General features: G+C 33.9%; 2 protein-coding genes across 2 annotated transcripts; both read left to right on the forward strand.

Annotated features, from left to right (window-relative positions):
* Window positions 1-504: 504 nt before the first annotated feature.
* Window positions 505-10804, forward strand: LOC113873683 (copper methylamine oxidase-like). The gene is made up of 12 exons (XM_027511936.1): window positions 505-924; window positions 1467-1576; window positions 1735-2040; window positions 2730-2842; window positions 2936-3266; window positions 3397-3612; window positions 3718-3954; window positions 4275-4460; window positions 8787-8927; window positions 9348-9616; window positions 9910-9991; window positions 10410-10804. The coding sequence occupies exons 1-12, from the start codon at window positions 759-761 to the stop codon at window positions 10542-10544; spliced, it is 2292 nt and encodes a 763-aa protein (XP_027367737.1). The 5' UTR covers window positions 505-758; the 3' UTR covers window positions 10545-10804.
* A 5339-nt stretch (window positions 10805-16143) lies between these two features.
* On the forward strand, window positions 16144-23718 carry LOC113851080 (cation/H(+) antiporter 15-like). The gene is made up of 3 exons (XM_027481570.1): window positions 16144-16341; window positions 21076-22083; window positions 22447-23718. The coding sequence occupies exons 1-3, from the start codon at window positions 16144-16146 to the stop codon at window positions 23716-23718; spliced, it is 2478 nt and encodes an 825-aa protein (XP_027337371.1).
* The last annotated feature ends 865 nt before the right edge of the window (window positions 23719-24583 follow it).

Here is a 24583-nt window from a genome sequence, read left to right on the forward strand (position 1 = left end):
TTTCATAGTTGTAATTCTATACTTGTAAAAATAAATCTTTAAAATTAAAATTTTATATTTTTAAAATTAATTTTTTAAATTAAGTTTTTTAACTTCAGAAAAATGATTTTCAAATTTATTCATAATTTCTAAAAATAAGTTTTTAAAATTAAGAATCTACACTTTTAAAAATTAATTCTAAAAGTGTAAAATTTTTATTCTAAATTAATTCTAAAAGCTTATTATTATTTTTATCTAAACTACATGTATCTTCTATTAAAATCAAATTTATTTAAGTGGAATGATAATAGTATATATTTTAAAATTTGTTTATTTTTTATTTAAACTATAAATATTTTTTCTTAAGGAGTCAAGTATGATCATCAAAAATTTTATTCGAGTATTTAATATAAATATAAACATGAGAATTAATAATTTTTTTTTTTTTAGAAAATATGAAGAAAGAAGTGCAAAAAGTAATATCGCAGAAGAACACAATTATATATTGATGGAGGAGAGGCTTAAAACCAAGAAACACGTGGCTTGATCTACCTGTTTATATAAGAAGCGTTCCTCCTCCTCTTTCTTCTATTAATCACAGCTTGCTCGCTCTTGCTGGCCCTGCTTCCTATTCACTCCTCTGTGTTAGCGTAGCATAGTTTGAGATCACGTGGCGCAGTGGAAGAAGAAGAGAAGAAGAGGGTGAATTGCTGTATGTCAGTGTACTGCGTTGGGACCTACTGTGGTGTCGGAATCGCTGAGATAGCGAACCCTTTGCAATGGCCTCAGCTTCGCAAAAGGCGACGCCACCATCACCATCTTCTTCTTCTTGCTGTTCCCCCATTCCCCGCGTAGCCGCTCCACCGCAAGAGTGGTCCAACACCAACAAGGTTCGCACCGTCGATTCGCTTCCTCAACCTTCGACCAATGCTCCTCTTCCTAAGGGTACCCTTATTCTTACGTTACGTCTAATTACTATCTTCAATTTCACCACTAAAATAAATTAATTAAAATGAAACTGTGTTTGTGTTCTTGCATGTAGCTATCTATTTACGTATGCTTAGGCTCGTAGAAGTATTGGTCTTGACGCTATTGTACTCGTGATGCTAATTTTCATGCACGATTTATTGACTATAAACTAAACCTCTCTGTTGTTTTCTTCCATTTCGCTTGTGTAGCTCAATTAGTTGTTAATGTTTTTAAAATAAAATACAAGAGAAGCTTTGTTTTTCGTTATTGCTGTTTGAATTGGCTTTTCAAGATGTTGATTTGAGTCAGAACATGGTAGTGTTGGTTTTTGTAATATGTAATTGAAAATTAGACCGCTGGCACTGGGAAATTCTTTTTAGGTTTTTTATTTATTTTTGAGCTTTTTCGCCAGTTCTTGAATGAAGGTTATGCTTGCTTTCGCTTGTTTTTTATTTTTTTATTTTTTTATATTGGGTAACTGCGTTTGCTTATGTTATATTGGATGTAATGTTTTGCAGGAGTCACTGCAATGCCAAGGGCGCAGTCCAGCCATCCTTTGGACCCTTTATCTGCTGCTGAAATCTCTGTGGCAGTGGCAACTGTGAGGGCTGCTGGAGCTACTCCTGAGGTTGTTGGCTACACTATTGAGTTGTTTGTTTAAGTGGTTACATTTGAATGTTTGGATAGTTCTGATATTATTAGAATTTTGACAGTGAAATTTGAGTTGAAGTAGTGATTACTTATGATGTCTCTCCTCCTCCCCAATTTTATTATATCTTATTACAGCTTAGGGATAGTATGCGGTTCATTGAAGTAGTTTTGCTGGAACCAGATAAAAATGTTGTTGCGCTGGCTGATGCATATTTCTTTCCTCCTTTCCAACCATCGTTACTTCCTAGAACTAAAGGTGGTCCTGTAATTCCCACTAAACTCCCGCCAAGATGTGCTAGGCTTGTTGTTTACAATAAGAAATCCAATGAGACTAGTGTATGGATTGTTGAACTGTCACAAGTACATGCGGTAACTCGAGGTGGTCATCATCGAGGAAAAGTAATTTCATCACATGTTGTTCCTGATGTTCAGCCTCCAATGGTATGCTGGTCTTTGTCTTGCAACTTCTGATTTCCTTCTTAACTATCTTGAGCTACTGTTGTATTTTTAACTTAATTTTACTCCTTGATGTCTTCAATTGGTTTTGCCTAAAAAAAAATTATACAGAAAGTTTGAGAAGCAATAGCAGTATATGCTGTATAAATGGAAACAGTCTCTAGATAGATTATTTACTTTTCCTAATGTTTATAAATGAGACTTTGGTAGTTTCAGATAAGGCAATTTAATAACAAATCGGATTCAAATATTGAAATTCAAGTGAGATATATTTTTAGCATTCCTTCTTCCCTATTGTCACAGATTTTTCTTTTCGATTGTTATATTGATCTGTTAAAGAAAGAAGTTGATCCAAAGTTTGGTCAATGTATGTCTGCCATACAAGCTTATATATTTTAGTATTTTTTTTTCAATATTAAATAATGAATGCAGAAATCTGCATATCCCCTCCTTTGGGGGAGGGGGGGGGGGAAGAATAATGGTTGATTTGGAAGATTGGTAAAATCTGAAATTGGATGCCCCAAGTTTTTCTATGAAAGATGATGAAAAGTGTAGAGCTTTAAAAAACTGTTAAGTGATTAATATATGCACATTAATATTTCCATATTTGTTAAGCTGCAACAGTTCAAACACAGTACAATTCTAAATTTCCATAATATTTCTTCTGTCTTCAGGATGCTGTGGAGTATGCAGAATGTGAGGCTATTGTTAAAAGTTTTCCCCCATTTATAGAGGCTATGAAGAAAAGGGGTATTGAAGACATGGACCTTGTAATGGTTGATCCCTGGTAATCTTAGTTGGATGTCCATTGTAGATAGACCACTTGTCTGGAAATATTGCTACTCTATTGAGATTCTGTTCTGCATATCTCTGCTTGCAGGTGTGTTGGTTATTACAGTGAAGCAGATGCTCCTGGGAGAAGACTTGCTAAACCACTCATATTTTGTCGATCTGAAAGTGACTGCCCTATGGAAAATGGCTATTCTCGCCCTGTTGAGGGCATTTATGTTCTTGTTGACATGCAAAACATGGTGGTGATAGAGTTTGAAGACCGTAAACTTGTTCCTCTTCCTCCAGTTGATCCCTTGAGGAACTATACCCCTGGTGAAACCAGAGGTGGCTCTGATAGAAGTGATGTAAAACCCTTGCAAATTCTTCAGCCTGATGGTCCAAGCTTCCGTGTCAATGGTTATTATGTTGAATGGCAGAAGGTAGGTGTTAAATTACTTTTTAATTGGTTTGTCATTGGACATGTCAAAAGACTAGATTCATTGTAACTATTGCTTACTAATTTTGCAACTTTATAAATAACTAGTCCTTTTGATCTTTCTATGTTAACAGTGGAATTTTCGTGTTGGATTCACACCCAAAGAGGGTTTGGTTATATATTCTGTTGCATATGTTGATGGCAGTCGTGGAAGAAGGCCTGTTGCTCATAGACTGAGTTTTGTGGAGATGGTTGTACCCTATGGAGATCCAAACGACCCACATTACAGAAAAAATGCTTTTGATGCTGGGGAAGATGGCTTGGGAAAAAATGCACATTCTCTCAAGAAGGTTTTAGAATTTTGCATATTTGTCCTCTTTTATGCATATTATTTGACATCTTAATTCTTTTGGATTACTTTCCTATTTGTCTAAGGTCAATGTTTGTTGTTACAGGGATGTGATTGTTTGGGCTACATCAAGTATTTTGATGCTCACTTCACAAATTTCACTGGTGGAGTGGAAACAATTGAAAATTGTGTTTGTTTGCATGAAGAGGATCATGGAATTCTCTGGAAGCATCAAGACTGGAGAACTGGCCTAGCAGAAGTCCGAAGATCTAGAAGACTTTCAGTTTCGTTCATATGTACTGTGGCTAACTATGAGTATGGATTTTTTTGGCACTTTTATCAGGCAAGTATAGGGTATCACATCCTTTTAAGAAATAAATATACTTATACCAATGACATTTTAAATCAATCTAAATCAAACTGACTTTAGTTATTGCAAAATACACAAATATTCAGTCTCTGATCATCCTTTGAATTATTATGAGACTTTGCATCTCTTTACCCATCTAGTTAACTTGTAATTTTTTCTTGAAGGCACTTTCAGTAGTGGATAAATTTTTTATTTTTGGTTTGGTTTTTCATGAACTGCTTGTGTATTGTCCTTTTCTTTATTTTCTGTATGATATTTAAATCAGTTGAAAACATTGGCATGTGTTTTCTCAGGATGGAAAGATTGAAGCTGAAGTCAAGCTAACTGGAATTCTCAGCCTAGGAGCCTTGCTGCCTGGAGAGTTTCGAAAGTATGGAACCATGATTGCACCTGGTCTATATGCACCAGTTCATCAACACTTCTTCGTTGCTCGCATGGACATGTCTGTTGATTCTAAACCTGGTGAAGCTTTGAATCAGGTAATATGAATTGAATTACTAAATTTTAGCTTACTAGGTCATGCTACATCAGTTTCTGTTTCTATTAATAATAATTTATTATATAATAGAATAATTTCTGTGGCATGCATTTGTACTAGTGTAGTTGTGGAGGAATCATATAAAGCAGTGATTGTAACAGTCCTGGCAGCAGTGAATTTTCCTCCTGCACAAATATTTTGACATCTTTGATGCATATTTTACTGCTCACCATATCGTCTCACCCTATGAATTCTTGATTATAATTTTTACAGTGAACTCATACACAAAATTTGGAATTAAGTGTAGTGATTTTCCTTGGAGATTTTATCAAAATTACCTAATTTTTATTATGTTTTCTTTTTCCAAGAAATTACAAATTTGTGTCTGGATAGAACTGGTTCAGAAATGATAGGAAAAAAGAAAACTGGAAAAATATTCAAGACAAAACCTCAGACTCTAGCTCTATATCCAATGGATATATGATGAACTGAGTTAAAGATGATGAATACAGACGAAACAGAAAGTAGCTGATAGGAACTCAAGACAGAACAAGAAAGAATTTTCTTTATTTGAAGAAAAATTGTTTTGTACATGCTCAATGGTGTCCGGAGCTAGTCTCCTCATAGAAGACTCACCGCCCCAAAAACAAATGAACAATCTACACATACCCATCTCCCCTCTTCTAACCATTATTTATATCACATGTTAGGCGTCGATCTTTAGAAGACTAACAACTGTCCTATATTCCAATAGGACCCTTATTCTTCCTCTTTCTATAGTAAACCAACACTCAATCACTAGGCTTGGTAATTGAAACACTTGGACTTGGACCTACAACTAAGGGATCCTGGATACTCTGGACCCTATCAATTCCATCCTCTGCAACAACAGCCTTGTCCTCAAGGCTGAAAAAGGGAAACTGGCTTCTCAACATAGATGTTGTATCTTCAGCAACATGGTGCTTCCACTTGATTAGCCATTGTTTAATTCTCTCACCATTCTTCATAATTTCTCTGCTAGCAAGAGATTATTCTGGTTCAACAGTGTCATCCATTTCGACCTATAGTCCCTCGGGTAAATAAGGAGATGAAACATATTGTCCCACAACTTGCTTAAGTTGAGACATGTGGAACACATGATGAACCTGAGAAGTAGGAGGAAGGTCCAACCAGGCAACTTCACCCAACCTTTCCTTGACTAGAAAAGGCCTGAAATACCTAGCTAACAGCTAGTTTTGGATAGATGTGCCTCACAACCAATTGTTTCCTATGAAGTCTTAATTTCAGAAATACCAAATCATCAACTTGAAACAGAATTGCACATCTTCTCTTGTCAACAAATTTCTTCATCTGTTGCTGGGCCCTGATGAGGTTGTACTTGAGTTGTTCTAGAGTCTCATCTCTGTCTTCTAAGTCTCTAGCCATTGCTTCAACTTTGGTTTCTTTTGGGAAAAAACAAATTACAGTAGATCTCCCATAGACAATCTCAAAAGGGGTAACTCTTGCAGAGTTATGAAAAGATGTGTTAATACCACCACTCAGCACAAGGAAGCCAAGAAGACCACGCTTTTGGCTACTTTGAAGCAAAGCAACTCAAATAGGTTTTTAAGCACCTATTAAGAACTTCCGTCTAGCCATTTGTAAGATTTTTCCAAGACCTTTTTGCCACTGTATTCTATTAACCTTGCAAGATTTTCCCATTAGAAGCTCATTAAAAGTAGCAAAATATAATATTCCATTCCTTGTACCAACTCCAACCTTCCCTCGTACCCCTTGCAGCTCTACTACTACTTCCTTCTTATTAAGGGTCATAGTCATGTCTTTCCAATCAACCATTACTTTTCCTAAGGTCTGCAACCAAGCCACTCCCAGAATGATGTCTAGTCCCCCCAAATCCAACACAAAAGTGTTTACCTTAACCTTCATCACCCCAAGATTAAGCTGAAGGTTTCTGCATTTTTCTTTGATTTTCACCTTATGCCAATCTCCTAGTCTTACTCTTAGACCCGTATCCTCCTTAACGACAATTCCCCACAGCTTTCATGACCTTAGAAAAAATGAAATTGTGGTTTGCTCCACTATTAACCAGCAACACCATCCATGTAGCTTCCCTTCCAACCTCATAGTTGAAATTGAGGAAGGAAAACTCCCAAACATACCTAACAACTCCATAGATTTGCAATCCAAGTGTTCTTCCTCTTCATCATCTTCCACCTCCAATTTCTCCCTAACCTTAAACCCAACAACTACCAATTGTAATTGATGCTATCGATGATCAGCACAATGGTTAAGGGGGTGAAACTTCTCCCCACACCTGAAACAAAGTATCTTAGCCCTTTGATCTAGCGGTTTCTGGTTTGACAAATGTTGAAACCACTTGTATTTGCCCATAATTCCATCAATTTTTTTGGTGTTTGGAGCCAAAAATCCCATTGAAGAAAATGACTCCTTGTTAGCTGTTGACGACACCCTGCTACGACCAGAAATAACTTTTGACCACCAGAAGTAACTTTTGAATATGATGCGTTCTGTTGAAGTCCATTCCCCTTCTAAAAAATGTCCTCTTAAATCCTCTCGTTGTCCCTGAATTGTTCCACATGCGATCTCGACCTACAAGAGCCTCAACAACCCCTGTTAGCTCCGCTTCAACACAGCGCACCAACCACATGGCCTCAAAATGGTCTCTAGGGAAATGTGTCCATACAATGGTAGTTAAATCGAGATTTGAATTGTGAATCAAAAGACCTATTTTCTTAATTGTAAATCAAATCTTAAGATTTATGATCAAATGCTAAAAGTATAATAAAACATATTTTAACATAAAAAAAAATTATACTCATCCATATATTGACATTTTATAGTCAAATACTTCATTGTATAACTAGTAAAATGAAACAAAGTACACAAATTTAATTTACATTAGCCACAATTACACAAAAAAAGGTTGTGATTGCATAAATCATTCATATACCTTCAAATCAGTCACAATAACACAAAAAAAGGACTGTGACTACATAAATTAGTCATATATATCTTCAAATCAGCCATAACAACACAAGAAAAGGGTTGTGACTGCATATATCAGTCATATATACCTTTAAAAAATTTCAAAAAATAATAGTAACCAATAGCAACTCACTATTTTTTGTTCTAGACCCTAAATATATTCAAAAGGTCCAAATTCCAAGAATCGTGCGCCATGCACGGGAATATCGATTCAGCAGCGATTCGGGCAATTCAAGCCGTGATTCTGGAATGAAATTGATACTCCTTGTGATCTGTATCCACAAAACCTGCTTGTTCTTCAAAGGGATCCTCCAATCTTCTGCCTCCATAGCAATGTGCTAATACTGTCTTCTTGAAAGAATCCCAAGAAGGCAACTCCTTTGAATCTAACCAATATTGGAAACAATCAATGGTTCTTCTCTCCATGCTCAACCTTGCAAGCTTCAACATGACATCTGCTGAAGTTCCCTATACGTCAAAATAAATTTTCGCTCTTGTGATCTATCCCATGGGATCGACACCATCCAACGTTGGCAACTCTACCTTTTCAGTGGCCTATCAAAATTCCACTCCATTACCCAAATTAGGGATTTGATCGGTCAATCTTCCCAATTGAGCTAGAATGGAATTCAACGAACCCTCTATCGTCTCCATATGGGCTTCCATAGAACCCATACGGTTCTTCTAGAACATCAACCTGTCAATTCACATCTATCTATTTTTGCGTGGCATAACTGGTTCCTCCTCATGAAAACTCTTAAACTGCTCTCCTTTTGCATCTGGGAGGTCAGACCAATGATATGAACTCAAGATGGAACAAGAAAAAATTTTCTTTATCAGTAACCCTCCAGGTATTGAGAGACCTGGACTCTCCCACTCATGTAATTTTCCAATTCCCAAATCTGAAGTACCTCATTAACTCTCCTTCCTTTTCTATTTATGCAAGTCCCCCCTTGATGATAATTTACTGTCTTCTGGACAGTTACAATCTCTGCCTCTGACCTATTCATTCCAGCCCCCCACTAACACTATCAATTATTCACCAGACAATCACTATTATTAATAACTCCATGTGGCTCTTGTATTCTGTTTACCACTCTTCCTGCATAAACAGGACTATATGCTATTACATTGTTGAAATCTCTGGTCGAGATCTGCCTTGGCTATACCGAAGCCCATGTTACCACTGAAATAACAGGGTTGGATACTTTCATGTTTTGTTTTCAATTTTACTTGTGAACAGAATTCTCTTTGTGCCCTGACATAAGTATTGTAATACTTATCTAAGTGCACATTCTTACTCTCTAAAGATGTTTGACAGGTTGTGGAAGTCAATATGAAAGTTGAGGAACCCGGTGAGAATAATGTTCACAATAATGCATTCTATGCTGAAGAGACTTTGCTCAGATCTGAACTGGAAGCCATGCGTGATTGTAATTCTTTGACTGCTCGACATTGGGTTGTAAGTCTCCCCTGGGTTTTATTGCCAATTTCTGACTATTGGTATTGATAATGTCATATTTTGTCAAACTGCTGCATACATATTTGCAATAGTGAGAATTGTTGTTACAAATAACTTAAATAATTAATCATATATGATAAATGTTCATTAAACTTAGAAAAGTTTTGATTGCCTTGTTATAGAAGCAAGCACATACTGTTAGAAGTTCCAGATAGGTGTCTATCATACCTAGTCCTGAAAGTTTTGTACTTGCTTTTTATCAGCAGGAAAATAGTTTGGGCTGGTATCTTGTTTTGATCTTTGCTTTTAACATGGAAGACTAAGGATTTATGCATTATATTAAACCGTGATCCTATTAGTTTTTGACATTTTAAGTTGAATCTTTGATTGAGACCTGTTACTGTTTTAATAATCCTTCAGGTAAGGAACACAAGAACGTGCAATAGAACTGGACAGTTGACAGGCTACAAGCTCGTACCTGGTTCAAATTGCTTACCATTGGCAGGCTCTGAGGCCAAGTTTTTAAGAAGAGCTGCTTTCTTGAAGCATAATATTTGGGTAACAACATATTCACGTGATGAGAAGTTTCCTGGAGGAGAATTTCCTAATCAAAATCCACGTGTTGGTGAAGGACTAGCAACGTGGGTTAAGCAGAACCGATCTTTGGAAGAAACTAACATAGTTCTTTGGTAACCCCCACTCTTCTACAAATGTACTTGAATTCCATTAAAATTCTTCAGGATTTATATTTGATGTTTTACCAAAGCTGTAATGCTAAATTAGTAATGTCTGCTTGTCAATAAAAGTACCATATTAAAGTATGTAACTGCAGCAATCATTAGCCTATTCTGTGTTATATATTGTTTTATTTGAACAGTGAACACATTTCTTCAATCTTATTTTCTTGTTAGAATTCACTCTAATGTTTCACCGTAAAAGTGTTTTCTCATTGTGTCTTATCCAGTCTAACTATTATATTCAGGTATGTATTTGGAATCACACACGTTCCTCGGTTGGAAGATTGGCCTGTTATGCCTGTAGAGCGCATTGGTTTTATGCTCATGGTCAGTACCTGGTTGATTTGCTTCGACTTTTTCTGAGAAGTCTTCTGAGTTGTTTGTTTTTTCCCATCATTTTAGGTTTTATTTGTTATGATGGTTTATCGTTCATGCTTTTTTTTTTCTGCTTTTACTTCATAATATTATAAATGCTTCAGTGCTAAGAGCTCTGAACAGCACTAGAAAACCAATAATTATTGCTTTGGCATTGTTGTTCTGGTCAATATTCAGTGGACCAGATCTTCTCCAATCAAATGAATCTTAGGATGATTAAATGCATTTTTTTACTGCTGCCTTTGTTGTCTCATTTTTTTTGCCTTTTGGGTGATTAGGTATTATTGTTTTGTTTGTTTTACGCATTTAATTGCATCTAGAGGTTTTCCACTTATTTCTCTGACCTATGAAACTCCTTTCTTTCGTGCAGCCTCATGGATTCTTCAACAGTTCTCCTGCAATAGATGTCCCACCTAATCCATGTGAAGCAGATTCCAAAGACAATGACATTAAGGATAACGGTTCTTCGAAGCCAATTCAGAATGGGTTAGCGGCAAAGCTTTAGGAACTTGTTCCCGTTCCCACCAACAGATATGGCTCCGTGCTACTGATAGGGAGAACCACAAATACTATATTTGGATCCACTGAAATATGAAGTTGAGCGTATTATACTTTTCATATTATTAATAAAGCTATGAACTTTGTGTTTTTCTAGTTTATGTTGGAAAAGTTTCTGGTGATATTCAGTGGATGTGTCTGTACCTGGAGAATTTGGATTCAAATTTGATTCTAAATTCTGGTAATAAAGCTATGAACTTAGATTACCATTTGGTTTCCAAGAAATGGTTCGTTACGGTGGTGTTGTGTCAGGATTCAACATATCAATCTTGTGGTGTAAACATAATTGCCTGTCTTTTCCCTGTCATTGCTCCTCCCTCTTCAATGAGCAGCAACATAAGCAAGTAATTTTGCGGCTTTCACACATGGAGCGTAGGCTTCTTATTCCTGTAAAATTAGTAGTGCCCCACAAGTCTTTATTTCACTTTCCAAGATGTTTTAAAAAGTTATTGGTAAGGATATGCCCGTCTATCTCTTCGCTATGGTAGTTGGAAAAATATGTATGTAAATACAACAGGTGTTCTAAGAGTATTAAAAAATTTATAATAGCAAAAAAAGTTTCATTTCATAGGTCGATTACATGAATGATAGGTCATTGGGTCAATAAAAAATTAAATCAAATTTTTAGAGATATTTATCATGAAAGTTTCTAAGATAAATTTCTATAAATTTTTCCTTCACCTTCCTTTATACCTTTTTATAGAGATAAATGATGTAATTCACTCTTGCATTTATTGAGTTTTATTTTATTTTTATATGTCTATATCACATTAAGTGATTGTATTTTTTTATGTAAGTGTTTTGCTTTAATATCATTTTATATGTTTATATTTTATCTTGTTCTCTCTTGCGTAGTCTCACATTTATCTTGATATTCTTATTTTAATTGATTTAAGTATTTTTATTCAAGTCTCTTTAAGCTTAAATAATTTTTTTTAACAAACTGCCTCGTCAATAAAAATACTTAGTATTCTCACTTAACCTCTACAAACTAACCACCCTCTGTATACAAGAAAGAAAAATAAAAAATACAAAGAAATAATAGTTTTGAATGATAGTATAATATTTCTTTTTGTTGCTTCTCTTCTTTTTTACTTTATGCATGGAAGTATCTCTAATTAATAAAGTATGTTTAGCTTTACATTGACACTACCAAATGTCTGTTGGACTTAACAGATTTACGATGTATGCATGTTTTTTTGTCTTTTGCTTTTGATCATATTTGTAAAATGTGCAAGAATAGGTAAAGAATTATATGTTACTAAACTTGTTAAGATTAGTGTTTTTGTGATTTTCAAAACTTCAAATTTAGCACTTTTAACTTTGTGCTTGAATAGTCTTTTTTTTTAGTCAATCTATTACATGCATCTTTTTGTGTATGAACGGAATGTTTATTTGAATAATTTATCTTAATAGACATTATAATATGGTTTGATGTTCTATTATAATTTCATTTTTCAGATATATGATTGTTTGATTAGATGAATTATATTTACATTATTTTACTGACACTATTGAAACATTTAAATAAATTTGTTAGATATATCTTGCAATTTATTTATCATAAGAGTTTTTTATTCATCAAAACTTAGATATTTTATGTCTTGAAAATTTTGCTCTAATATTATATATTAAATAAAAACATTTATTAATATAATATCTTTTGAATAGTTTTTTACTTTGATATAAATTTTTTCTTATAAATCCAAATAAAAATATTAAAATGAAATTTATTTATTTAATTTTTTTATAATTGATAATAAAATGACAATTTTAATCAGTTAACAAATATTAGATACTTCAACTTAATAAAAAAGTTATTCATTTTGATAATAATAAATATTATAAAACTTTTAAGTCTATAAGCAGCAGAGAAGAAAATAAACATTATTTACTTTTAAAACACTTATTTTTTCACATAATACTTCAATTATTTAAAATATTATTAGATTTGTTAATTTTAAATTGAAATAAGTATAAACATTGAACACGTGTTATGAATCAAATAAAAATTATATATATATATATGCTAGTGTAAGTCTAAAAACTTTTATATTTAATCTAAATATTTCATTTAACTTAAATCTAACGGCCAGTGAAGTAATAAATTATAACCTGTTAGATATAAATTAAATGAAAGGTTTAAATTGAGTGTAAGAGTTTTTAGACTTATACCGGTATAAAAAGATCTTGCTTTTATATATATATATATACCTTCAAATGTTAAAATTAAAAAAAATAGTTTTTGTCTATATGTAACACCCTCTTCTTATTTTTTAGTAATTATGTGTTATTTAATATTAAGTAGTATTAGAATGTAATTAGATGTAAGTTTGGAGGAGTTTTGGTGCAGGAAATCTCGCTCAGGCGAGATTGAGCGTGCATAAATATCTTGCTGCAGAGCTATCTCGTTCAGGCGAGATGATTCTCGTTCAAGCGAGATAAGATAAATGTCGCCCAACTGTCACCTCGCCCATGCGAGAGTAATCTCGCTTAGGTGAGATGAGGATATCGCTCAGGCGAGATAGGTCGCCTATGCGAGGACTCACAAGAACAATATCATGCTCTCTAGACACCATCTCGCTCAAGTGAAATGAAGCTTGCTCAAGCGAGCATATCATAAAATAGTGAGCGAGACCATTGTCTGCATATCTCGCTCAGGCAAGATGCTCATCGCTCAAGCGAGATATCGTCGCTCAAGCGAGCTGTACCTTGCTCAAGCGAGAACGCGTGTGACTAAGGGTATTTAAGAGATTTTTCGCATAAGAAATTCATTCTATTTCAAACTCATGTATTTCTCTTAAGCTTTCTCTGATCTCTCTCTCCCTTTCTGATGAGTCTATAACTCATCTAGGAAATTAGAGATTTTTGGCATATTTCATTGGATTTAAATCATAAGTTAATGCAATTAATTGGAAAATTCAATGGAATGTTGCAAGTACTGGAAAATTTGTATAGATTATTCATATTCTGATGTTGGCAATTGAATTTTTGAAGGAAATTATAGAAAAAGTGGCAATTGGGCTAAAGGACGAAAGTTAAGTGCTGCAGGACACACTTTGTGGGGACATGAACTTTTATTTGTGGGGACACGATGCTGACTGATGCATATAAAAGCGAAAAAACTCTGAAAAAGTGACATCTTTTATCTCTCCTTTTTTAGAACATTCTGGAGCACGATTTTCTAGGTTTTTTTTTTTTTTTTTATAGTTTTACGTAGGATATATGAGCGAGGGTATTTTCTTTACATCTTTGTTAGAAGGATTCTTATGGGAACTTGGATTTTCCTTTCCATCTTCTCTGATTTTTGTAATAGAACAATAACTCTTTCATTTTTCATTTGCTGTAAGTTTATCTGCTGAACATGACTCTTATCTTTTCAATATATTTTAGTTTGTTTCTTTTCATTTCCATTATGTTTTGTTAAATCTCTTGGGGTTGAGTAAAGATGAATTTATACCTTTACTCGTTACAATGAACTAAGCATTGTATGTGACTCAAGATAGAAACTCTAATCTAACTTTTTAATTCTGTACTTAATGCTTCACTGTTCTACGTGAATGGGGTTGATGAAAAGAAGTTCATTGCTGGAAAGTTGTAGACTTTCTTGGACTGGGGTTAAAATGCTTATTATGAATTGTTTAGGAATAGAAATTACGATAATGTGGTCATATGAGTTTTATCCTTAATGCTGAATGTTTTTGGTTTACTAAGGGATTAGGAAATTAAAAGTCGTTTTAGAACCAATTACTAAGGAATTGGAGTTGGATAATTTAGACAACCTGACCATTGGATTAGTTATATTTTGAGTTACAAGTATACTTTAAGCAAGGGGAAAGGGATAAGGGATTCTAGACTCAACCCATTTATTAATCTTTGCAAAAACTCATTTTCTCTACTTGAGTTATTTACATTCTGCAGTCCTGTTAATTATTTTCTGGATTAAGTTTTACTTTTGTCCATTTATTAATTGTAATTCCAGCACCTTTACTTTCAATTTTACAATTCTACAGTGTTTAATTTTGTACTACTATATATATCCTGTTTTTGGTGACCTAACTAGTAATATTCTTGTAGTTTGATACTTAATACTTATCCCTGTGGACGATAATCTTTGTAACTTCAACGATTTGGTGCACTTGCCAAAAAGTTTAATCACTTTCACTCAGATAAAAGCCTCAGAAACTCTGATTTTTCTTCATAATCACTTTTGAACATTGAATTTAAGTAATCCTAAGTAAGTTTCTTCAGATTAAACTTGAGTTTTTGATCATTTTCTTGTTTTTGTTCCTTATGTATATCTCTTGATACTCAGGAGAACTTCTATCCGTGAACTTTGATCCTTTTCCATATATCTTTGTGAGCTCATCTGTGAGGTAAAGAGAGCTCTATTTTATTGTTATAGTATAATATATATATATATATATATATATATATATATATATACTTATAGAGCAATATGTGAATATGATATGAGAATAGATGATTGAGATACCTATTGTGTGGAGTATGAATGAAAATATATTTGTTTGATTGTTTAGACTGATTGCTTGTTTGGGCCGAATAGTTAATATATGTTTACTTGCATTGTATGATGAGTACATGATATGGAACCTGCTGTGTACTTTTGTATGCTGTTATGAAATATGTCTAAGTAAAATGATATGAGGAAATGATGTGAATATGAAGGTTTATGGTTAAAATTGTATTAATAAATGTATATGTGAAATGGATTGGAATAAAATTAGTCTGGAGATGCTTTACTAAGCACAATCTGATGAGTGAGAAAGGATAACTCTGAGAATGACTCTAAGTGTCGAATATGGATTGAATCTAGTATGGATAGTTACAGAGATACACTGGGGTATATAGTCTGGAGACGATGAGAATATGGAGGAAACGTAGGGTGGTGAGCGACATTCGCGTATGTGTACACACTCTTTCTAAGAGCAAATGCGTCACATGGCCTCACACTCGTTTCCTGATTAAACTCCTGACTATGCCTTTGCTAAGGGGCCTGATTATTGTAGATGTAGTATCCATGTGCATGGACTAATCAGCGACTATATATATAGTTGAGTAAGACCTCAAGAAGTACTGGAGGCATGAGTATCTGTGATCACATTGCACTGGGAGTGCGTGTTGGAATAAGAGAAAGGAAAAATGGATGATAAAATGTTGATTGTTATGTGTGATTTAAATGTGTTTGTGAATATGAATTCATGAAATTGAATGTGTTGTATTGATGTATGAATTATGACTTTTATGCTGAATATTTATAAAGAGATAGAATAGACGCTCATCCTTACTAAAACTTTCAAGAACCCAGGATGATGGAGCCTCAGAGAAGAGTTAGACTAGTAGATAGTTCTGTATACTTTAGGTTAAATTATGTATTTAATGAGTATTAGAGAGTAAATTATTTTAAATTTACTGTACTTGTAGAAGATGAACCTAGAGTTTTTGTTATGATATAAATATATTACTCTTGTAGTATCTCTTTTGACTTTCCTAGGAGTAAGATACACTAGACTCTCTATGTGTATATGTATAGAGGTACTGTTAGGAGTCCAGCAGCTCTTACATACCTATTCACCTACCACGGCCATGACTCTCTTGGAAGACCGTCTAGATGGACTTTTGAGCACGTCACTGGCACAAAGGTTAGAGCTGATTCAGGCAATCTTTACCTGGGATCAGACGAGGATCTGGATTCAGACGAGGATCTGGATTCAGAAGACTTAGTGAGATAGAGAGCTGACACATAATGGATGAATAGGATTGATCTTCAGGAGTTGGTTTTGAGGGAGACTACTCTAGTACTTGTATATTTTTATGGATTGTAAATATTATAGTTATGTATATATTATTGTAAATCTCATTCATTTTGACAAACATTTTGTAATAGTTAAAGTTGAAATATGTACTGTATCTACAGATTTCTTATGAATACTTCTACATTATAGTTATGACATTTCTTTACTCTTTTCAATTTTCATTAATGTGTTACATCAATATTGCAAATTATTAATATTTTTAGTAAGATGCTATAAAAATTCATAGAATTAAGGAAAAAGATATATCATTTTAATTGATTAGAATATAATTTATCCATTGTACGGATTTTTAAGATAAAGATGTTACACTATACATTTAAAGGAGTACTCAACTACTTGTGAGAGTTTGATTAGTGGCACAAGTGCAAGTTCATATTAAGATTTTTGCATAAATTAAACTTTTGGCAGCTTATTCTAGTTAAATATTGGGCAATCCTCTTTGGATTACAGCTAATTAATATAAAAAGTTTTAAAAATATTTACATTAAAGTTGATTCTACTGAGGTTGCTCATGCTATATATTAATTGATCAAGATAGCTCTAACTAGTTTTTTTCCATTTACTTTTACTTTTTTGAGGGAATTGTTACATATTGTAATAATTTAAGTTTAGTCCATATTTTTAGGAGAAGCAAACAAAAGTACTAAATATTGTTGGGCTCAAATGGCTCATGATGTACTTAATAGTTGTATTTTAAATTTGATTCCTTCATTCTTTATTCCTTTTTTAAGGTTGAAATTTCTTGAAATTAACTTCTTTAGACCCGTTTAAACTTTTTTTTCAGACTTTTAGCCTCATTGAATTTTAAAAAGAAATAGTATTATTGTAATTTTTAAACTAATAAAATGATCATTTTGATATAGTTTAAAGAATATTTTTAATATTAAATTTTATAATATCCAAAGTAATATTAATTGAATTTTTATAAAATTTTATTCAGTAAAATATAATATTATTAATAATTTTTTATTTAATATATCATTAATAAATTATAAAAATCAAAATTCAAAAATTTTATAAACTCATATTGTAACACCTTAAATTTTAATTTCAATTAAATAATGATTTCGCAAATCGGATAACCAAATTTTTATAAAAGATTTCAAAATAAGTGAAAGGTTACAACTTAATATCAAATAACTGCTACAAGACTAGTTCAATTACAATGTTTTCAAAATAAATTCTAAGTCTTATAGCAGTCCATCCGTCCCTTCACTGAGTTCGGTGCTGATCGTCTTGGTTACCTGAAAAATGAATGAAAGGGTGGGTATTCTACACTACCCCAAACACACGATAAATGTAGAGTCTCACCTCCAGAACATTCCAATACATTAAACAAACACAATCACAGGCAACATTTTACATTCATAAGTACAAAATACAAATCCATGCATATGCACACCAGCCACACTCACTATAGCACTGTGATCACAGATTTACACCATGAATGGTCGTCGGTTACCTCCGTCTCACGGATACCACGTGGGTAGTAACGAATCACTCAGCAAAGGTAATGGTCAGAGGTCTAGTCACGGATAACACGTTTCGCAGTCAGTGTCATCACCATTCCCTCTTCCCCAAGGTATTTCTACTGTCCTCATCTCCCACACCCCCAGTGTATCGCTGAACCATTCACAGCACATTACAACGGCGCTAACACGCCCATTCACACATATTCTATTCACTCATGCAATAATCATGCTTATACACGGTACACAGCCCACATTGCATTCAAATACACGGCACTAGGCCCACATTCATTTTACATTACACGGCACACAACCAACATTCATCTATATTACATGGCCCTCGGGCCCATATTTGTTCACACATCGCAATACATAGCAAAATTTCATCAACCACATATTCTCTCATCCATACACATAATATTCATATATCACGACACATGGCCCACATCATATTTCACAGTAATTTCCTATCCTCTAGTCAGCCACATCACAATATTCAACTAAATAATGGTAAATCGCATACAAAGAGTAGGGTAGAGTCCCCTCTTACCTCGGATTGACGTCCCACACGCTAAATCTACTAAGAAGTACTCCCCTCACGGATTTCATCCTAAACACATGGAGAAACTCCATGAGAACCCAGGGAAACCACAGAAATAGAGAAAGAGGATGTAAAACTGAAACCCTAACCATTAAAACTCACCTTCAAGCGTTTTTCACATGGATTCAACCTTCAATCAAGTTCTCAAACGGCTTTGGAGGCAATTTAATCTGTGAAAAGAACTTTGGGCATGAGAGGATCGAAGGGAGAGGGAAAAATAACTCTTCCCGAACCCTAACCCCCTTTAAATCCTTTTCTGGTTGCGACACTCTCACTACAGCGAGATACTCATTGTAGCGACACACCCTCTCGCTACAGCAAAAAAATCAGAGAAAACTGCACTTCGGTTTCTGCAGAATCTCGCTACAGCGAGACCGCACCCAGAAATGCACCACAAACTGTCGCTTTCTCGCTACAGCGAAAATGTGACAGTTTTAGTCCTTCCTCCCAGGGTCCTCTCGCTACAGCGAAAACAGCCCAGTATCTCGCCCTATACTTAGGCACTTTGCCCATTTCAACCCAACCAGTCATGTATACACACGCGCACACACACACACACACACATATATATATATATATACACATACATACATATTCATAATATATATCTAAAAAAATACACATATGAATATACAATTATATTTATATAATTATCAATAATTAATATTACATTAATAAAAACATGTCAATTTTTTCATTTGTTGAATAAAAAAAACACAAACAACCATCTCATAATTTAATCTTTCGAGTAATACATCAGATTAATCTCTAAATTATACGAAATAGTCAATTCAATTTTTAAAATTATGAAACAAATAGTGCTTAAATTAGCAATAATCAGTCAACTTGGTTGTTAAAATTACATCACCCGTCTCTCATTTTGATAGCTACATTTGATTAATTTAGTCTTTGTAATTAGGGATCAAATTGACAATCAAACTGACTGATATACATCAAAGTAAAAATTAAAGGAACTAAGAGTTATTACAGTTGAATGTTTAATTCACATATCCAATGGCAAGAGCCAAAAAGATCAATAATAACCAATTCTATAACTAATTTTTTTTATTAAATATTAAAATTAATCAATACTTATAATTTTAGAAAAAAAATTTTCATAACTAAATTTATCGGTACTTATAAAATTTGGAACCAGTATTACTAAAATCATTTCATATTCATAAATAAACCAAAAGAGTCGACGGTCTATTTGCTAAAATGTACGTAAAAAAAAAAAAGGTAACGTGAAAATAGATGGACAGGCACATATAAACTGTAATATCTGATAATAGCCCAAAATTATATTCATAACAATGGCAAAAAGAGAATGAATGGTTAAGATAATCTAATAATAGAAGAGATGACAGCAAAATCGATTAAAAATTTGTCAACTGTTACGGCACATATGCTTAAACAAAAATAGCAAATCAGTTAGGAATTTGCACGTAGTAGAAGGCAAGAAGACATAGCAACATAACCCAGACATTGTTGTATTAATTAAATTTTTGGGTGTTTCCACTGATATCCTCCGTTTCTATTCATTCCCGTTATCAATTGAAATGCTGGCGACAAAGGTCTCAATATTTTGTTTAACAAGAAGAGTGATGGAGAAAACAAAAGGTGGAAGAAAATCCAATTGATACTACTACAACTACAAGGGTTTAAGACACAAATTACGTATCAAGAAAGGTCATGGATATCGGTGATGGAATTCATTTCGAAAACTACCAAAATGTTGTGGATAATCCCAATTCCGTTTGGAAAAGTGAAAACATTCTAGGATTTTACCTTCCCCAATTTACCGTTCTACTGTTTTTCATTGTCTGTGCCACCCGTGTCATACACTTCATCCTCAGACCTTTGAATCAACCTCGTTTCGTTGCTGAATATTTTGTAAGTGCACGCATTTCTTTCTTTTCATTCTAAACAATTTTTTTGTCCATTTTAGACATAAGGTATGTATATATACACAGCTTAGTCATATACTTCTTCAATAATTTTTTTTTATATGATAGTTTATGTTATAAATTTAACTCTGAAACTTATTAGAATAAGATCCAAACAGCTTATTTTGATAAATTATACTAAAAATTTATTAAAATTATGAACTATTTTCATAATAAGTTTTTTCGAATGACCTGTTGTCAAGTCGTATGAAATTGTTTTGAAATGGAAATCACTTGCCACATATATATGATTTTTGTCAAGACTAGACTAGACTTTTACATACAAACAATGGACCTAAATTGTCTTTTATTGTTGTAAGCTGCGGCGAAGAAAGAAAAGACACATGATCTAAGCAAGACTCATATAAACCTAATGTTTTTCTGTCTCTTCGCTGCAGCATGCAACCTTTGGAGAAAGATTAGGGTGTAAAATTCTTTAATTTTGTTTAGGTTATGTGCATTTACATTTTGTATCCATGTATTCATTCACATTCAAATGATGAATCAAAGAGGGCTTGTTAATTATGTAGTACTAAAATTGCATAAAATCGTATGAAGGGACCTTTACCATACAGTCGTCAATTTTTTCTCTGGGTATTCTAAATGTTTGCTTTTGGTAATGTAGGCGGGTTTACTACTATGTCCACAAATATTTGGGGGAACTATATTTTATGATATTGTGCTACCTATAAAAGGGCTCCTTGGTATTGAAACTATGGCACATGTGGGTCTTGTCTACAATATCTTTCTGACTGGCTTGGAGATGAACTTAGGCGCTGTCCTACTAGCAAGAAAAAAGGCCACAAGCGTTGCTATTTTGGGCACAATCATTCCAATGGGATTGGGTGCTGCGATATATGCTGTGGCTCAAACTCTCACAAAACCATCAGATAAACATAAAGATTTGTCACGTTATAACACACCTAGTGCATATTTATTCTACTCTTTAGCTCTTAGTGTCACAAACTTTCCTGTCCTTGCTGAAATTCTTTCTGATCTCAAGATCCTCTACACAGGGCTCGGTAGAGTGACCTTAACAGCAGCCACAATTAATGACTTTTATAATTGGGCAATGTTTGTGTTGTTGATTCCATTTGCCACTCACAGTCAAAGACCCTTTGTCTCGGTGTTGCTGACAATGATTTTTGTCCTTTTTTGCCATTTTGTGTTACGCCCTTTACTTGGGCGTTTGTTAATTAAGAGTGAGGAAAAGAATGAGTGGGACAATTACCAGTTGTCCTGTGTGATCGTAGGCGTTTTTCTGTGTGCACATATTACTGAATTGTTTGGTACACACTCCATTGTTGGTGCCTTGACGTATGGTTTGATTCTGCCACGTGGGAAATTCGCGGACACGTTGATAGAAAAATCAGATGATGTTGTGTCTGTGTATCTGGCTCCGTTGTTCTTTGTAAGCTGCGCTATAAGATTCAACTTAAATACTTTGAGACCGGAAAATTTGCTTATGGTGGTCATAATCGTGCTCTTGTTATCAATCACAAAGATTTTAAGCACTGTAATAGCTACAAGCTTCTTTGGTATGCCTTTTAGAGATGGTATAGCCCTTGGAGCGCTTATGAATACCAAAGGCGTTTTGCCACTTATAATGCTTAACATTGCAAGTGACAGACAGGTATTGTTATATTATTTGTCATCTTTTTTTCTAGCTGCATCAATTTTTCTTGGAATAAACTTAGATGAAGTATTTAAGTGTTGTTAGTGTTGTTATTAAATCAAAATGAACTCGAAAATAATACTGGATGAAACTTAGATGAAGTATTTAAGTGTTGTTGGTGTTGTTATTAAATCAAAATGAACTCGAAAATAATACTGGATGAAACACCAACATTAATTAAAAAATAACACAAAAAATGTTAAAGGTACTGCATCCAAGTTGTCTTTTTTTTTTTTTTCTTTTCATTTCTCAAACTATGGTAACTCAATCTATAACCAATACAAGTTAGCAAATAACCTTCGTGTCTAATTTTGTTTTCAGATTTTGAGTGAGGAGTCCTATACAGTTATGGCGTTGGCTATGGTTTTCATGACTATAGTTGTGTCTCCTATAGTCAACTACATATACAAGCCAAGAAAGCAGTTTGAGAAAGATAAGCTAAGGACAATACAACACTTGAATTCTGATGCTGAGATCCGAGTTTTGGTTTGTGTGCACAACACTCGGCAAACCACAGGAATGATAAGCATTCTTGAAGCTTCTAGTGCCACTAATGTTTCCACTTTACATGTGCTTTCTCTTCAACTGATTGAGCTTAAAGGACGTGGCACTGCATTTATTACTTCACAATTTGACCAGAACAATTGCCACCACTGTTGTGGACCAAAGTCCTTCTCAGAAACAGAAGCAGAAACGGAAAGCATCAGCAAAATGTATGCAGAATTTGCATCAGAGCATGGTAACACTAGCGTGGAGTCTCTCACTGCTGTGTCCTCCTATGAAACCATTCACAAAGACATTTTCAACATAGCAGATGAGAAACAAGCATCATTGATTCTCCTTCCCTTTCACAAACAGTCAGGCTCGGAGGGTGCTCTTGAGTTAACCAACACTGCATTCAAAGACGTTAACCAAAATGTCATGCAAAGTGCACCTTGTTCTGTGGGAATATTTGTTGATCGTGGACTACGGTCATTGTCCAAAACCACTTTGCGTGTTGCTATGTTATTCATTGGTGGGTCTGATGATCGTGAAGCATTGGCTATTGCTTGGAGAATGGCAAAGCATCCAGGGATCCATCTCTCTATGGTAAGGATTCTTTTGTGTGGAAACGCTGCTGAAGTAGACACATCAATCCACGATGAAGGTCAAGGGTTGTTATCTACAATACTTGATAGTGGTAAGGAGAAAGAGTTGGATGAGGAGTATGTGAGTTTGTTTAGAATCACGGCAGTTAATAATGAGGATTCTGTGTGTTATGCTGAGAAGCAGGTGCACACTAGTGATGATATTACAGTAGTGCTTAATGAATTGGATAAATGGAGTTTTGATTTGTATGTTTTAGGGCAAGGAAAAGGAAGGAACTCTTTGGTGTTGTCAAGTTTGTTGGAATGGACTGATTGTCCTGAACTTGGGGTCATAGGGGACATGCTTGCATCAAATAGTTTTGGGTCATGCTCTTCTGTGCTTGTTGTGCAGCAATATGGGTTTGGGGGAGCAGAATTATTTAGGATTAATCATAATGCTGCCCCTTCTAACCAAGTGACATCAAATCCTGAGGATCTTGAGTCCTCTTATGTCCAGACTAAGTGACATCAATGTTGGTGATTGGTGAAGTGAGACGAGAGTGACTTTTGGAAATGAAAGAATTAACTCTTAGTTATAAACAAGCCTACAAAGAGGCTCCTGAAGCATTAGCTAAAGCTAGAAAGTTGAAATTCAGGTGCATGGAGAAGGGAGTTCTGGTGCTAGAAATTTCCAAGTTGATCCGTGCAACAGTTAGCTTGTAGAGCAGTGTTCGGATGAGTTGTGTTTCTCGTTGTAAACATAGAAAATTTCTAATACTATGAAATTGATTTTCAACTCATTTCACGTTATATGAATTGTAAATTTTTTTAAAAATGGACGTAAATGAGTTATGATTTAGTTTTCCAATCTTATTTTTAATTAGTGTTTATTTAACTAATAAGATGTGATATATATCCCACAGGTTTAGCATATCATATTATCACGTGTAAATTTTATTCTTTGAAAATATGGATTAAAAGTAAATAGAATAAGATAACAAAATATAATATAATCTCATCATATTATATTTTTATTCGATTTTCATATTTTATATGAATAGTAAAACTTTTAAAAATGGAAGTAAATGAGTTATGATTTATTATCTTATTTTAGTTTTTATTTAACTAACAAGATATGATATATCAATCCTACAGGTCTAGCATTTATATAATTGTTATTTTTTTGTCACCACATTTATACCCATGCAAAATAAAATAATATAAACCCATGCTTACAAGGCCCAACAAGTAACCAAGCTCATACAGATTCGATTTGACTTATATTTGACCCAACATTATCGCTTACATCAGAATCTATTGAAGTTGATTAAATAGTTTTGACCGAAAATTTAGCAGTTGATACAATAGTTACATGACAGAGTAGTCCGTTA

Source organism: Abrus precatorius, unplaced genomic scaffold, assembly GCF_003935025.1.
Source record: "Abrus precatorius isolate BTA unplaced genomic scaffold, Abrus_2018 Scaffold10, whole genome shotgun sequence".
In the NCBI taxonomy this organism is placed as follows: domain Eukaryota; kingdom Viridiplantae; phylum Streptophyta; class Magnoliopsida; order Fabales; family Fabaceae; genus Abrus; species Abrus precatorius.

Excerpts from the sequence above, each read along its gene's own strand:
- LOC113873683 (XM_027511936.1), top strand. The coding sequence starts at position 759 with ATGGCCTCAGCTTCGCAAAAGGCGACGCCACCATCACCATCTTCTTCT. Across the intron at positions 3,267-3,396 it reads ATTATGTTGAATGGCAGAAG|TGGAATTTTCGTGTTGGATT; the intron begins GTAGGTGTTAAA and ends CTATGTTAACAG. Across the intron at positions 3,613-3,717 it reads ATGCACATTCTCTCAAGAAG|GGATGTGATTGTTTGGGCTA; the intron begins GTTTTAGAATTT and ends TTGTTGTTACAG.
- LOC113851080 (XM_027481570.1), top strand. The coding sequence starts at position 16,144 with ATGTATAGAGGTACTGTTAGGAGTCCAGCAGCTCTTACATACCTATTC. Across the intron at positions 16,342-21,075 it reads ATCTGGATTCAGAAGACTTA|GCGGGTTTACTACTATGTCC; the intron begins GTGAGATAGAGA and ends TTGGTAATGTAG. Across the intron at positions 22,084-22,446 it reads ACATTGCAAGTGACAGACAG|ATTTTGAGTGAGGAGTCCTA; the intron begins GTATTGTTATAT and ends TTTTGTTTTCAG.